Below are 17,564 nucleotides of genomic sequence, written 5' to 3'. Positions count from 1 at the left end.
GAGGGGCCGCCTTACACGGGATGAAAACTCCAAAGCCTTATCGTTGGGCTCAAGGTGTCCTTTGCCAAGTAGCCGGCGGATGTTCGAAGCCTCCGCCTCCGCGACCGCAGAGGGGCTCCCAGCCAGCGGCAGCAGCTTCCCCAGTGAGGCCACCTCTCTCTGGACCTCGTGAGTCAGACGTGCAACCGCAGTTTCCTTCCGAAGCGGGGCACCACGCCTCCCCTCTGCAGGGGCCGCAGCGCCCTACGCAGCTGTGCCCCCAGCTCGCTCGCTGCAGGGGGCTTCCCCCAGCTGCCAGGCTGTTCCGGATGTCACCGTCTTCAGCGGCTGCCCTGGCGGCACAACTCAGATACCCACAAGACCCAGCAGGGAACCCAGCAGGGAACTCCAGGCTCAGAAATGACCCAGTCAGGCCTGGGGGTGGCTGACCTGCCCTTGCAGATCAAACCTGCTTGACCTCTACTTTCTGAGCGCGCCTTAGGGCCTGACCGTGGAGTGTTTCTGTAGAGTGACGTGGCGCCCAGCGTGCCCTGCCTCCTGACCTGAGTACACCCAAGCACCTCAGAGGAGTCTGGCAGGGACTCTGTTCTGGAAGGTCCTGCCTTGTGTTAGGTGCAAGTACACACCCTACTGCCTCCCCAGCCGATTCTCCCTACCGAGCGTTAACACTTCCCCGCCCCCTCCTCCTGCTCTGTCTTCTCGGGGCACTCGGGCTGCGGGCAACCTAGAACCTAGAACAGGCACAGACAAAACCCCCACATCCACTTGCTCCACCAGACCTCGAGAAGTGGCCCTGGTAGGCAAACGAAGCCCAGCACAGGCTCAGAAACTGCACCACGTCCCCCAAAACATTCTGATCATGTGACTCAAGACAGCTCCATGGTCTAGGAATTGTCAGAGTGTTTGAAAAGGATGCGGTGTTTTGCAATTATAACATTAGATCAACTGCTGTGGGCTTTTCAAGGTTATTCACAACACTAAATGCATTTTCTGAAGAGGCATCTCTGGCTAATAACCTTCAAAGCTAACGTAAGGCAAAACGACTTAACACGACAGCTTCAAACCTGCTGAGTAATGACACAGCCTCATGTTGCATCAGCTGATTACTAGGACTAAAGCTGACGTTCACGCTCCCAAGATTTCTTAGACTGGGGGCGTGGGGAGAAAGGGAATAAAACAATCAGTTAATATAGTGCTCAGATGTTAATTTAATAACAAGAGACTAAAAGTAGGCTGTCACCCAAAGCAAACATCCACAACTGACCAGAACACGTCCAGCTTTGATTATTCAACAAAATCACATCTCTGCTGTGGCCCGGGTGTGACCAAAAGTACACAAAGGTAGGAGGGAATGCCAACCTTTATTTACACTTGGGTTCCAGCTCAGAGCCATCTGAGACAGTGTAGCAAAGTGGGAAAAAGCACAGATCCTGAGACCAAGGTCCAAATTCCATGACAAGTATATGAACTGTGTGACAACAGGCAAACGTTACCCACGGGTTCTTCAGGAAAAGTGGGGACAGCATCACCCCAGCTTCCAGCAGCGGTTACAGCTGCCTGTGCCCCCACACCCTCCCTGGCCAATTCCTCTCAGGCGCCTGGCGGGCCCCGTGGGTGGACGTGCTTGGCACATGCTTGGGTCTCCTTCGGGTGGGACTCTGGCGAATTACTGAACCTCTGAGGTAACCCCTAACCCCAAGCTTTCACCAAGGCAACAGGGAGGTTCTAGATCTGGGGCTAGGACCAAGTGAGAAAATGCAGGTGTTCAATAAATATTAGCTATTTACAACTCTGACCCGGGACGCGGGCGGAGGGGCTTAGCACATAGCGACTGAATTCTGACAGGAGTTTTGAGGGAGAAAAGGATAGGGTGTTGTCTTGCCAGGACCCCTTTTCATTCAGAGAGTTAAACATGATTTTAAAAATCATATACTTAATACTCATCCTAAAAACCACCCAAACACAAAATGTGTGTGTGTACATACACACAGAAACCACGAGGTAGTTTAAATCACCATTAAAAACACCACTTTCTCTATTCTTTGTCACAGAGTGGCGACCTGTGGCTGCACAATAGCTGCTTAAAATTATTGGTTAAATGAAAACCAGAACTCAAAAATATTCTAGGAGGGTCTATAACATTTACAAGTAAGCGGTAAATACAATTATATTTTAACTTCTTGATCTCTGAGCACTAGGCTGTGGCTGCTCTAAATGAACAGCTCGAGTTCTACGTGTTTCCTCTAATACTAAAGGACACAACCGCTGACGTCTGTACAACGTACTACAGCATTCGATAGAGGCTATTTCACACGTTACTTCACTCCCCATGCTCGTGTGGAGGATTCAATACAATCTCTATGTACACATTTTAAACATTATTCTTGAACTTCATCTGAGTTCCTCAAATAAGAAAATCGCCCCCATTCTGCACCTTCCTGGGGAAGGGCTGGCCTGACCCCCGGCAGGAAGTGCCTGCGAGCCTCTGGAGAAGCCCCTCTAGCCCGCTCCCCTCAGACCAAAAAAGTGCGACAAATTCACACACGGGGAAAAGCAACATCTATTGTTCTTAGAGTCCGACTCTCTTCCCACAGCCAGAAAAGTCTCTTCCTAGGCACGCTAACCCTGCGCGGTCACCGGGGAACAGGGCTCGGCTCGCTCAGGCCAGAGCAGGGAAGTCTTCAGGGTCATCTGGGTTGGGAGCAACGTCTTGTATCTGAAAAAGAAAAGGAACATTTTGAAACCCACGGCCATTTCACCCATCGCCAGTGTGGCCAGCACTGGATCCCCCCCTGTGAAATAATGGGGAGCTTGGCACCCACACTGTGGGGGGGGGGCCCACAGTGGGAAGAGTGGCAGGGTCACCACAAACCCAGGGCACGGCGCCGCTCCCCTCTCACACACACCTCCCGCCACCTCTGCACCAGGGCTGGAGCCGCCTCCCTCCCTCCTTCCCAGAAATCCTCATCAGGGACCCTTTTCCATCTGGCACTTCCTTCATCCAGTGAGGATGTTTACTACATGCCGCGCACTGGACATGCTAGGATGCAGACAGACAGTCCTGCCTTCCGGGAGCTCACAGAGCTAGGGGGAGAAACACCGAGAAGGTTAAGTCGGGAACTGCAGTAACAGATGTCCTGGGAACTAGGGGCCCACAGTCAGGACGCCCAGTGCAGTTTGGTGGCAAGTAGACATCAAGGTCAGGCAAGGTTCTGCCTGAGAAGCCTCAGCACATGAGCAAAGAGAACACAGACCGGGAAACCGTGACCGGACCGTGGCGGGGCAGCCCCAAGGCAGCTCTGCGCTGGAGGAGCACAGGTGGGCGGCAGGGGGCGAGGACGCGGGTGAAGAGCCAGGTGCTGCCAGATCCCCGGGTGGTCTCCACACGGTCCACACTGACACTGCAGGTGGCCAGAGCTCTGCTACTGGAAAGGAGTGGGCGTATATTTTCTATTCCCAGAACAGATCCTTTTTCCAACCTAGCCTCAAACGTACCCAGGGAAAAAATTGGTTTTGCTCTTGGTTAAGTAAAAACAAACTATAAGCACTTCTTCCAGGAGCTGCTCCTTAGAGCGAGGAGATCAGGCAGCAAAAGGAACGCTGCCGAGACCAGCCACAGAGAAGGGGGTCTGTGCTGGCTCCATTGTCAAAAGGACCACATGGTGGCCCACGCTGGCCACAGGGCCTTGTGTCCCAATTCCACTACAGAGGCGCTCGTATGTTTATCATACACCTACTATGTGCTAAGCACTGTGCCTGGCACAGGGAAACGAATGATGAGCAAAGGCAGACACGCGTTCTGTGCACTGGAAGGTGAGCAGATCAATCCGTATCAGTCACACCAATGAGAATACAATTGCAAATGGAGACAATGCTTCAAAGAAAAGAAAATTCTCTGCTCACAAACCCTGACTAGTCCAGAAGAAGATGTGATCAGAGAAAGGTTCTCTGAGGAAGTGAGGCAGGAAGGATCTACTCTAGGTGAGAGGCACAGGGGTGGTGGAAGGACCCGCAGGTGCAGAGGCTCGTGGGGTGAGAAGTGTGCAGTGTGAGCAGCTGGGAGCGCAGCAGCCTTGGCTGAGGAGGGGGCAAGGACGGTGGGGGTGGGCAAGCCAGGGAGCGGGTAAGGGGGCCGATTACAAAGGGTCTTGAAGCCTTAGGAAGGATTCTATCTACCCTGAAAGCACAGCCCGGGCACAAGGTGACACTCAGACACAGGAAGCAACTGTCAGGCGGTCTGACCCCATCCTGAGCCCAGGGACCCCGTCTGATGTAGATCGGGAGAGAGCTTTCTCCGGTCCTGGGAGGGCATCACGGCATACGAGGGACCTCCCTGCAGACCCTGGGAAGCCAGAGCTATGGAATGGTCTGTATCTGACCAATGCCTGTGATGCTCCACGCCACTCCAAATGCCCAACTGCAGAAACCTTCCAAATGACCCTTCAAAATTAGACCATTCTGGGCCCAGGGCATCCTCATCCTCACTTCCTTCAGTAAACCACCCAGGATTTATAATACAAACACCTACCACCACTTCTGCTCTGGGTCCATAGTTCTCTGCCCTCCTGATCCTTCCCCGGCCTCCCCGGGTGCCACCTCTGGCTCCGCGCCCGGGACGAGGGAGGTTACCAAAATTAATCTCCAGCTGGGATGTGATGTCATTGGTGGCTTTCCGGAAGACATGGGAATCATCTTCATAGTCATCCTTTACCATCTGAAACACAGTGACAGCATCAGACACACACTCATACACAGCCGTCCCCACCAACACTCGCTCGGCTTACTGTCCTAGGGATAAGCCTTTCCGACAAGCCGCCAGGGGCTAACCACCATCAGGGGCTGAAAACAGCCACGCCCTGGACAAAGGAAGATAGCACTGCTGTCCCGGTTCTAACACACGTGAGTTCTGTACATTCCACGGTCACACATTCTCATAATTACAGTCTTAATCCAAACATTTTTGAACTTATTATGATTTCAATGAGACCAAAGTTCCATCAGTTGAGCAGATTAAGATGTAAGATTTGATAAGACTAACAGCAATCAACATAAATGCTTTATATCTAGTTCTGAGATTAAAAAGTTTTAATTTATGCTTCTTTTCTTTTTTCTTAAGAGACAAGAGTATTGCTCTGTCACCCAGGCTGGAGTGCAATGAATGGCAGGATCATAGCTTACTGTAACCTTGAACTGGGCTCAGGTGAGCCTCCTGCCTCAGCTCCCGGAGTAGCTGGGACTACAGGCTCATACCACCGTGCCTAGCTAATTTTTAAACTTTTTGTAGAGACAGGGTCTTGCTATGTTGCTCAGGCTGGTCTCGAACTCCTGGCCTCAAGTGACCCTCCTGTCTTGGCCTCCCAAAGTGCTGGGATTACAGGTCTGAGGCACTGCACCGGGCCAATTTCTACTTATTTTCTATCTCATTTGTTTACAAATGCTACTGTGATAAACAAGGAAATATCCCCTTTCTAGAATAGAACTTGACAGAGAAATTCCTTTCAATGTAAGTGCTAACTGTACAAATACCAGGTGTTAAAAACCACATGATTACTCCCCACTGCTAAATCTGACTGGCTTTAAAAAAAAAATAAAATAATAAAATAAAAACTGCATGACTTACAATAAATAATTCTCATTCAAAATATGCAGAAATTTTGTAAAACAACAGAGTATGACTATTTGGATGTCACTGTCAATGCTACATAAAGAAGTCAAGCTGCTCTTTAAGAATTCCTTTAGGTAAAATTCTTTGAGAAACTGTTTTAAGAGGTCAAATAAGTTCTATCTCGTTAAAAGAAAACTACATTAAATAAATCTAATTCAAATTTGATTTGGCTTCAACTTATGATAAGGATAAAACAATAAAAACCTTCACTTTAAGTAAAATATAAACCTATAGAAAACATGCCAATGATCTTAGATGAGAATCTCAAAAGTAGTAGGTTTTTTCCCCCAAAGTAGTGTGTAAACATTCCTACAACTTGTCCGGGAAATGGGATCAAATTTCCACGAACACATCGACCCCTTTGGGCCCTATGCTCTTACAGGTTTCATGTTTAACATTTGTGTCCCCTTTAAAGTTGCAGATTAAAATAAAGCTGAGGCTTCAGATACATGGATTCTTGAAGCTAAAAGGTGAAGGAAAGTAACCGAGGAGCACGGCACTCTGGTAAAAAGATAAACATGCAAGAAATACTAAGAGGCAAAATAATAAACTACTGCCTTGCTGAGAAAACTGGCTCTCAGCGTGCAACAGCAGGGAAGCAGTTGGTAAAGCCGGCCTGCTGAGCCATGCTGTGCCCCCCATCGCAAGATGGGACACAGTGCAGTGGAATGAGGAGCAAATTCACAGTCTAACCCAGCGGTCTCCAACCTTTTTGGCACCAGGGACCAGTTTCATGGAAGACAATTTTTCCACGGAGCAGGGGTACACAGCTCAGGTTGGGAGGGGAGCGGCTGTAAATACAGATGAAGCTTCGCTCACTCACCCACCACTCACCTCCTGCTGTGCACCCCACCTTCGTAAGTTTCATGGAAGACAATTATGCCACTGACGGGGATGGGGTCGGGGGTGGGAGGGTACCTGGAGGAGCTCTACGCCCGGTCCCTAACAGGCCGTGAACCGGTATGGCACAGGGGTTGGGGACCACAGGTCTAAGGCCTGAGTTCCACTCCCAGTCCTGTCTGGCCCTGGCCAAAGTGCTCTAACTGCCCAGCTCATTTCACAGGTCTGTTGTTAGGTCTCAACTTTTCAGACAAAGTTCCAGGCAAACAAGAGGTGTTATTCTAGTGCTTCTGTCTCTTAGGGTGTCCAGAACAATGTTAACTAATGACTCCAAGATTTGGTTTATGTTGCTTTAAGAACAATTCCTGGCTAAAATCTTCAGTGCTCTAAGATTAACAAGGACCAAAGATATGTGCTTTACTGAGACCAAGCTCGATGACTCAGCTAACCCAGTTGCTTCAAATATTCCAGGAGACCTCTGGAGCCGGGGAGGATGAATCTGATGTGGATTAAGGAAGAGCAGCTTCTATTTTTACCTAACATGTCAGCTGCATATTTCACATTCTGACAGCACATTTGTTTTCGAGAAAGCTTTATTTACAAAGCCCAGAACAAAAAAGAACAAAGAACCCAGCTAGTTAATGGACTTGTAAAAAAAACCTCACAGATATTTCCAACAGAATAAGGCTCTGGCCTCCTATGTCTGCAAAAAGCCACTTCTAGCGGAGCAGCTCAAAACTTAGCAGTAAGGCCTCCAGGAGGTTGGACTGACCGAAACAAGAGGGTGGGCGGGATCATAAATGACCCTCTCATCAAAGTACTCACTCAGAGAATACTAGTAACCAAAGTGTAAATGGGAACACAGACAAATCTACATATTATGAAATTCCTGAGCTTCGACTGGAAATCAGCGGATAACATCCAACAGGGCGTGCCCATCACCACGGCCACACACGGATGGCATCAAGCTGTGGCTGAATGATGCGAATTCTAAATTTCATGATTAGGATATGCGGTAGCGTACCCTTAAGTTCAATAATGTAAACAGAATATGATTAAATGACAATTAGCAATATATGCTGGCAGATATTTTCACTGAAACATCTTTCTTCAAAGTGGAGGCATCTGATAAAGAGCTGAATGTAAACCATGAAAAATGAGGCCCTCACAACACAGAGGGCCCCGGAGCAATCCCCAGGGCCTGGCAGCTGTTGCGGCGGTACCTGACCCTGCTGCCAGGCAACACGGGGGCTCTCTCCTGGCGTTTCTGCAGCTAGGCAGAGGGCACAAAGCTGCGGCAAGAAGGGGGAAAGGCATCACAGAGCACAGGACCCCAACCATAGTTTAACATATTGACTGCCACACTAGAAAAATATTTTTTTCCTTGGGGCCATAGTGTTTTATTACAAAAATAGAATAAAAACTTTGAAAACAAAATGATCCTTTCTAATTTAATGAAAAATTTGGTTTTTTAATTGTTTTCTGTGGATGAGTTATATGCAATTCAATTGTCAATATTAACTGTAACCATAAGAACATCAACAAGATTTCACAAACCAACTGCAGTTACATATGCTTCACAAGGCCCAGGGCTCAAAACTAGCATGAGTTAAATATAACTCATATGGCAGTTAATGTGTTAAAATGATCAACTACTCCCAACAAAATGCTCTTAGTAAGAATTAGAGCTGAAGGTAATCTAATTAGGAAAATATAGAGTAGTTACCCCCTGAAATGGCATCATTCTGTACCTCTCACATAAGAGACAAAAATGAAATACAATTAACATGCAGTATTTGTACAGTCTCAGCACAGTTCCAGGGTCAGCAGAAAATGCACTGTCACTCTAACTGCTTTGTACTTAAGTGTCAATATAAGTTTCAATTCCTCTTCTTAGTGAACAGTAAAGATTCAGTAAAATTAGGCATACATCATCTATGATTAGAAATAAGAATGCCAGCTATTAATGTTCCATTTTCAAAACGGAAATGGAAAAGTCCATTTCATTTCCAATAAGGTAAAAGTAAAGATTACCTCTGAATACAAAATGTAATGCTTACATCATCTCTGTATTTTGACTTGTGAATCACCACTGCTTTGGAAGGAACAGTAGATTCTGGTTTCCGGATGTTAAACTCAGGCTTTGGTCTGGTCTGTTCTTGAAGATTTTTCCACTCATCTAAGGTCATCTCTTGAACTTGAGTTTCTTCTTCTACCTCCAACTCAGGAACTCTATAAAGATGTATAATCATTAAGAATAATTTTTGATGGGACTGAAATGTCTACTTTATCAAAGTTATAACCATTAGTTTAACATACTTTTAAGGTACTATGTCACAAATGTAAATAAGGTAAGAAAATCTTTGAATCATAACCTTCCGTATTTTATTTCCATCATTTTATGCTATCATTGCCAACTGAAAATACTTCCTGTCTGTGTTCACAGAAGTGTTTGAAAAATGGGAACATCACTATCCCCACAACATTAACATTACTCTTCACCACTGGTACTCCCTTCCAAATGGCATTGCAGAAAAAACGAGATACTTGTGGAAGAAAATGAGAGATGCTATTGAAATAAAATATAGGAAACCATGAACAGAAGTTTTAAAATAGTGTGTCACAAATTCATACTTTTGTAAATATCCTCTTTAAATTAGTGAGTTTAAAAAACAGAAGATAGACACATAGATCAATAGAATTCAGAGTCCAAAAATAAGTCCTCCCATATCACTTTTTTTTCAACCAGGGTGCCAAAGGTAATTCAATGGAGGATGAAAAGTCTTCTCAAGAAATGGTGCTGGGACAACTGGATATCTACATGCAAAAGAATGAAGGTGAACCCCTACCTCACACCATAAATATAAGAGCTGAAACTATAAAATTATTAGCAGAAAACAGGCATAAACCTTCATGACCTTGGATTATGCAATGGTTTCTTCCGTATGACACCAAAGGCACAAACCACCAAAGAAAAAGTTGATAAATTGGACATCCATCATCCAGAACCTCTGTGCTGTAAAGAATACCATCAAAAAGTAAAAAGATAACCCACACAAATTGAGAAAATATTTAGAAATTATATATCTGATAAGGGACTTGTATCTAGAATAAAGGACTCTTATGTGTTAGTAAGAACAAATGACCCAACTAAAAAATTGGCAAGGATCTTCTTTTCCAAAGAAGATATACAAATAGCCAATAAGATGTGCAACATCATTAGCCATCAAAGAAACATAAGTCAAAACCACAATGAGTTGGACAACTCCATATCCACTAGGATGGCTAGCATCAAAAAGACATTTAACAAGTGCTGGGGGGGATGTGGACAAATCGGAACACACATACATTGCTGGTGGGAACGTGTTAATAAAACCGTGTGACCACTTTGAGAAACCCTGGCAGCTCCTCAAAAATATAAATACAGAGTTAGCTGATGACCCAGCAGTTTCACTCCTGGGGAAGTATCTAGGAGAAATGAAAACATATGTCCACATGAAAACTTCTACATGAATGTTCATTGCAGCATTATTCATAATAGCCAAAAAGTAGAAACGACCTAAATGTCCATCAACTAATGAATAGATAAACAATATATGGTAAATTTTTTGGAATACTTGGCAATAAAAAGAAACAAAGTACTAATATACATTACAACATGAGCAAACCTTGAAAACATAATGCCAAGTCAAATAAGCCGGGCAAAAAAGACTTATGAATGATTCCATTTATATGAAATATTCAGAAGAGGCAAATTCATAGAGACAGAAAGCAGATCAGTGGGAGCCAGAGGCTGTGGGAGGGAGAATGGGAGTGACTGTTAATGGGTATGAAGTTTCCTTTTGGGATGAGGAAAATGTTCTGGAACTAGATAATGGTGATGGCTGCATAACACTGTGAACGTACTAAATGCCATCGAATTGTACACTTTAAAAGGATTACAACTGTAAATATATTAATATGTATTTTATCACCACAAAAAATAATATGCAAAAAAGGCAGTACTGACACTTGCTACAACATGGATGAACCTGAAAACATTATGCTAAGTGAAATAAGCCAGGCACAAAAGGATAAACTGAATGATTCTACTTATATGAGGTACCCAGAATAGGCGAATTCATGAAAACAAAGTAGAATAGAGGTTACCAGGGACTGAGAGAAGGGGAAAATGAGGAGTTAGTGTTTAATGGATACAGAGTTCTGTTTGGGATGATAAAAAGTTTTGGAGATGGACAATGGTGATGCTTATCCACAATGTGAATGTAATTGATGTCACTAAATTATATATTTTTAAATGGTGATAATGACAATTTTTATGTTAGTTACATTTTTACAATTTCAAAAAAGTGATAATATACCCCAAACCATTGACTTAATACACTTTAAATGTCTGAGCTATACATTATGAGAATTATAGCTCAATAAAATTATTTAAAAGAAATAAAACAGTAGGAGGGGAGTGCGGACAGGATCAAATCTACACCTTCACTGAAGGGATAATGTAATTTAAGGTTCTAGAAACATACAGGTTAATGTCATGAAAAATATAATTAAAATCACACACCTAATCACAGCACATCCAAAATAGACACATTTGCAGTCACTCTACGATACCAAGCTGATGGTAGGAAAAAAATGTCAAACCAGTGGTTGCCTCTGAAGGAACATGAAGGAACTTTCTGGGGTGACTGGTAATATTCTACATATTGACAGGAGTTTGGATTCCACAAGTATATGCATTTGTCAAAACAGTGAATAGACACTGAAGATTTGTACATTCCACAGTATATACATTTTATATCAGAAGAAAAAACTGTAAATAAACATTGAGTTCTATTTAATGATATGAATGTCGAACTATTTGGGGGAAGTGAAGTGTATAGATATTTATAACTTATTATGAAATATATTCAAAAACATGATAATAATGGATAGATGTGTCATAAAACACATATGGTAAAATATAAATGGCAGAGTTTAGATGGTGGGTATAGATGTTTAAATTCTTTAAACTTTGCTGTTTGAAATTTTTCATAATAAAATTCTGGAAAAATACCAAGATTTAAGCATAGATCTCAAACATATGTTGGTAAAAACATGAAAAGATACTAAGAAAAGACTTTGTAATAACAAAATACTGGAAATCCAAATCCATCTAAAGGGAATTTGGTAGAAAAATTATGGTATAACCACACATGGATACTAAGCAGCTAAAAAGGAATGAACAGTATCTTTATATACCACTATGGAGTACCTTCCCGACAGAGTGAGGAAAGAGCAAAGTGAGGTGTATAGGATGTTACCATTCACCCAAGAAATGGGGAGGCATACAAATATATATTCACATCATACGTTTATTAAAAATTGGAATATAATCAAGGAAGAACAAGGATAGGAGCTACTTGAAAATACTATGTTTTTCAGACTGAACTTTAGAAACATGTAAATATTTTACATAATTATAAAATAGATTTTTTTAAAAATTCAGTCTCTAAAATTTGAAAGTAAAACATTTTTCTTAAATGTTTATGAAACTGGAGATATAACCATCAAGGGAAACTACTTCAACTGACTGTAAAGTACAAATTTGATTTCTCATCTCCCGCTACATAACTTTTCAGTAATCATATCATTGAAGGTAGCACTGGTAATGTTATTTGTGATCATTATATGTGTAGCAAATGATTAATAATGTAATGTCACTGAGAACCAATTTTCAATAAGAAAAGGAGAAACAATTGTTAAGAACATCTAGTTAAAAATTCCATATCCTAAATTTGTCTTAGAAATATTGAATAAAGTCATATTTTATAATATTTATGTTATGTGTGTGTCTATTCCCCAGCTCTGTCCACTAAAATGCCCTAGAAACAATCACAAATCTAGCAGTAGTGGTTCTTTATTAAAGTAGCTTTACTAAAGAAGATATACAGATGGCAAATACCACATAAAAAGATGCTCAACATTGTAAGTCATTAAGGAAATGAATATTAAAACCACAATGAGATATGCACTTATTATTATGACTAAAAATTATAAAAAATGACCGTACAAAGTATTAGCAGGGATGCAAAAGAACTAAACTCTCATTTACTGCTGGTGAAAAAATAATAATGGTACAACCACTTTAGAATACAATTTGACAGTTTCTTACAAAATTAAACATACACATAGCATACCACTCCTAGATGTTTACTCAGGAGGAATGAAAGCATGTATCCATATAAACACGTGTACACAAAAATGTTTGTTAGCAGCTTTATAGCAAAAACTGGAAACAACCCAGTGACCACCAACAGGTATAAATGGAGAAACTATGGTCCACCTGTACAGGAACACTGCTCAACAAGGAAAAGGAATGAACCACGGACACATGCAACAACACAGATGAACCTCACAGTAAGATGCTCAGCAAAAGAACAGAGATCAAAAACAGCACAAGCGGTATGATTTCATCTATATAAAATCATAGCAACTGCAAACTAATCTGTAGGGACAGAAAGTAGGTCACTGGTTGCCTGAGGGAAATGGGATAAGAGAGAGGGACTACAAAGACACACAAGGAAACTCTGTATGGTGACGGATATGCTCATGATTTTGATTGTGGTAATGGTTTCGCAAGTGTATATGTATGTCAAATCTTGTAAAATTGTACACACTAAATATGTGCCATCTATCGATGTGAATTATATCTGAAGCTGTTTTAAAAGAAGACACCTAATCGATTGAGATGTACATTTCAATATTGTTCTAAACAAGTAAGTTGTTTTTAAAAAAAATTTTTGAGACAATTACGGAAACTGACAAACTGCCTAGGCATTAATGATATTAAGGAATTGTTAAAGTTTTTGGAGTAATGGTATTCCAGTTATATTACTTTAAAAAATGGTCTTTTAGATATAACATTGTGAAACATTTAAGAATGATGTATGATAGCGTGGGGGAGGAGGAAGTTGGTAGAGACACATGAAACAAAAATGGCCATGATTTGATAACAGTTTAAGCTGGAGGTTCCTTACACCATTCTTATTTTATATATTTTTCCACAATATAATTTTTTAACACACAGCTAAAACTAAAGAAATATTAAGGAATCATAAAGATTCCTTAGCCTACTTGTGAGACAATTAAGAAATCAACAGCTGGGCGTGGTGGCTCACGCCTGTAATCCTAGCACTCTGGGAGGCCGAGGCGGGTGGATCGCTCGAGGTCAGGAGTTCGAGACCAGCCTGAGCAAGAGCGAGACCCCCGTCTCTACTAAAAATAGAAAGAAATTATCTGGCCAACTAAAATCTATATAGAAAAAAAAGTAGCCGGGCATGGTGGCACATGCCTGTAGTCCCAGCTACTCGGGAGGCTGATGCAGTAGGATTGCTTAAGCCCAGGGGTTTGAGGTTGCTGTGAGCTAGGCTGACGCCACGGCACTCACTCTAGCCCGGGCAACAGAGCAAGACTCTGTCTCAAAAAAAAAAAAAAAAAAATCAACAGAACTGCATGTTATGGATTTGACAATTCTTTTGTAACTAAGACAATCTAATAAAAGTTAATAAATTCCAGAAAGAACAGGTTTTATATTAAGACCACAAAAGAGGTGCTTGTCATTGACAGGTTTTTTGTTTACTTGCATATTTAAAAATGTTATATCTAAACAAAGAACTAGACCAGAAAAAGTATAGGGTATATAAGAAATGCAATCTTGAAATGATATATAGACATCAAAAGTAGAATTCAGATTAGTTACAAGTGACAATTCTCCTTGAAAAGTATCAGCCTGATACTGTTTACTGGAATGCAGCTCATGCAAGACTATAGGTACAGATGCCCCTTATGCCTTCGTCTTTACTAACTGCGGTTTCAACAAGCCATGCTGAGAGCAGTATAAAATCACCAAGAAGGCTCCTTAACCTTATTCCCTACTGACCAAAAGTTACTACCAAAAACACATGTTATGACAATCCTATGACACATATTCCATTTCCCATTTGAATTGGCACTGAATGAAGTTTTACTGGCAGTTTTGGAAAGACTGAATATTTGGCAGGAAGAGATATATCCTTTGATTCCAGGAAGGGCTCATGTAAGTATATTTTTTACAGCTATAACAGCATCGTAACTGTTATCACTTTAAATTTAACACCCTCTCTTTTGGGAAATTTAAAGACCTTCACAGTCCTTGGTTTATTATCAAAAACCTTGGCAAAGAATTTTCTATCAAAACTGCTTATGCATATAAGGTTGTCAAATCTATGGTAATACACATAATACTGTATGTAAATTTGATAGTTATATATTTGTTTCTAAATAGGTGAAATTATAAATCAAACTGCTTTAACCACAGTTCCCTTTATGTAGAAATAAACGGGATAACCGCTAACATTTACCGTGTGCTCACTGTGTCCTAGATGCTATTCAAAATGCTTTGTATTAATTATCTTATAATTGATTCCATGAGTTAGATATAATTAATATCTCCCATTTTTCAGGTAAAAAAATCAAGGTGCAGAGAGGTCACATAACAAACTAAATGGAAGGGCCAGGTTTCAAATCCAGTCATCACAGCTCCTCTGTGCTCCTTGAGGTTTAAAGACTAACTAACAGAGCAGAGAAATATGCTTAGGTGGCATATGTCATGATATGCACAGAGGAAACAAACAAAACATGGATTCCAATGTCCACAGTTCCATCAGGAAATGCCTTTTCTCCTGAATATATGAAAGAGTATATCAAAGAAAGTGGGTTCTAGAAAAGCTTTACTAACCAGATACTTGACTGGGGCAAGTAAACTTAACCTAACATTTAAGAAAAGCTTCATTGTTTAAGCAAATGTACTTGGAAACAAATTACAATAAAAAATAATTCATTACAAATCAGCCGGGCATGATGACACGTGCTCCCAGCTACTCAGGAGGCTGAGGCAGGAGGATCACTTGAGCTCGGGAGTGTGAGGTTGCAGTGAGCTATGATGACACCGCTGCACTCTAGCCCGGGCGACACAGCGAGACCTGTCAATTCATTCATTCATGCATACATACATAAATAAACCATTGCAGATATTTTGTTATCACTGCTTCTTCAACATTTTCTTATAATAAAGTATTTTTTATTTTTCAGAAACGGAGGGAGTTGTCACATCATACTCCCAAATAGGGAAATTCTCAGGAATCTTGGCAGCTCTTCATCGGACTTACAAAACCAACATCTCCCCTTTTTGGTTCTTACAAGCAAGGTAATCTAAATGGCACTTTCGCTCTTCCTACCAGTCACTACAGGTAGGAACAAGAATGTCTGTGCATAGTGCCTGGTTCAAATCTGGCTCTGCACTTAATAGCTAGGTGATCTTAGGGAAGTTACTGAACCTCTACATCTCAGTGTGAGAAGGACAACAGTATCCTCTCCTTACATATTCAGTAGTGAAGAGTTGAATGCATTAAAGACATGAAGTATTTAAAGCAGTTCTTGTCACACAGTAAATGTTCTATACATGATAGATTCATTTTTTTTTTTGAGACAGAGTCTCACTCTGTTGCCCTGGCTAGACTACACTGGCATCAACCTAGCTCAGAGCAACCTCAAACTCCTAGGTTCAAGCAATCTTCCTGCCTCAGCCTCCCAAGTAGCTGGGACTATAGGCGCATGCCACCACGTCTGGCTAATTTTTTCTATTTTCAGTAGCGACAGGGTCTCACTCTTGCTCAGGCTGGTCTTGAATTTCTGACCTCAAGTGATCCTCCCACCTTGGCCTCCCAGAGTGCTAGGATTACATATGCAAGCCACTGCACCGGCCTAGATTTATCGTTAAAATGCTCACAAGGAGTTGTCATAGGTATCCTTGGACATTAGAACACCATGTGACAAGGAACATTTAATACTTCTAATAATGAAAGGAGGAAGGAAGAAAAAAGACATGCAAAATGGGTCAAATTTGAAGAAAATGTATGTGCTTTGGGTTGTACATTTGCACATAAGTGAGAGTACATTAAGTTCATCTACCAAGAGGTTCTAAAATTGAGAGGTACACTGAAAGTACGTTTTGGCTAAATGCCAAAAGCTTGAGTATTAAATCAATGTTCAGACAAAATCAAGACCAGAGAGCCTCACTATCATTGAATGCATTCTTTGGATAACAGCCTAATTTTGAAATTATCAAAAAATTATAATTGTGTTATTAGAAATTTTAGTAATGGTTTTCAAGTTTGACAGGGCAGTGCAGAAACAATTTCTCAGCATGGTTGGCCAACACAGCCACTCCACCGTGCAGCACCTGTCTGGCTAAACAGATGTGCACTTTCTCTACAGTCAGTGGAAGGGAGAGAGAGATTTGTTGGCTAACTCTGCCAGGATATTGCAGACAGTGAGAGTGCCACCAAGTCATCAAGCAATATTTTGTCCTTCAGTGTGACTAATTTGAAGAATTATTTTGCCTAATACTATGAATCCTGGATTATCTCAGGCAATTCTATAGAACAATGCTATAATTTACTCTCTAGTATTCTGCCTTATATTAACCCAAATTTGTATAAATGTTTATTGGCTCAAAAGGGAAATATAATGTTTTCCTGAAGGTACCTAGTTAACTCACTTTCTCAAAATTCATCTATTTCTTTAGTTAACTCATTGTCTAAATATTCGTATTAACTGTTAATCCTATTTCTTTTAATTAAATACATTTCTTAGGTTTCTTTCTCTTTTTTTTTATGAGACAAGGTCTTATTCTGTCACCTAGGCTGGAGTACAGAGGTGCGATTACAGCTCACTGCACCCTCAAACTCCTAGGCTCAAGTGATCCTCCTGCCTCAGCCTCCTGAGTAGCTAGGGCCACAGGTGTACACCACCATGCCTGGCTAATTTTTCTTATTTTTTTGTAAAGACAGGGGTCTCGCTATGTTGCCCAGGCGGTCTTGAACTCCTGGGCTCAAGCAATCAATCCTCCCCGCCTTGGCCTCCCAAAGCGCTAGGATTATAGGTGTGAGCTACCACATCCAGCCAGTTGTTTTGAAAAATAAATTAATAGCTTTCACAATTATCAGTCACCATGGGCCTTTCACTCTTACAATAA

At 41.7% G+C, this 17,564-nt stretch overlaps 1 protein-coding gene across 1 annotated transcript in view; it reads right to left on the bottom strand.

Annotated features, from left to right (window-relative positions):
* Positions 1-1,221: 1,221 nt before the first annotated feature.
* The window catches only part of HABP4 (hyaluronan binding protein 4), a 35,556-nt gene continuing 19,213 nt past the window's right edge, over positions 1,222-17,564 (bottom strand). The window contains exons 6-8 of the mRNA XM_069474058.1: positions 8,566-8,737; positions 4,529-4,714; positions 1,222-2,716 (exon numbers count right to left, since the gene is read on the bottom strand). Of these exons, the coding sequence (XP_069330159.1) occupies positions 2,660-2,716; positions 4,529-4,714; positions 8,566-8,737 (415 nt within the window). The 3' untranslated portion in view covers positions 1,222-2,659. The remainder of the gene's footprint in view (positions 2,717-4,528; positions 4,715-8,565; positions 8,738-17,564) is intronic.

This window comes from Eulemur rufifrons, chromosome 7, assembly GCF_041146395.1.
Source record: "Eulemur rufifrons isolate Redbay chromosome 7, OSU_ERuf_1, whole genome shotgun sequence".
Lineage (NCBI taxonomy): Eukaryota > Metazoa > Chordata > Mammalia > Primates > Lemuridae > Eulemur > Eulemur rufifrons.
Note: the sequence above shows the minus strand (reverse complement) of the source record. Positions and strands in the feature narration are given on the sequence as shown.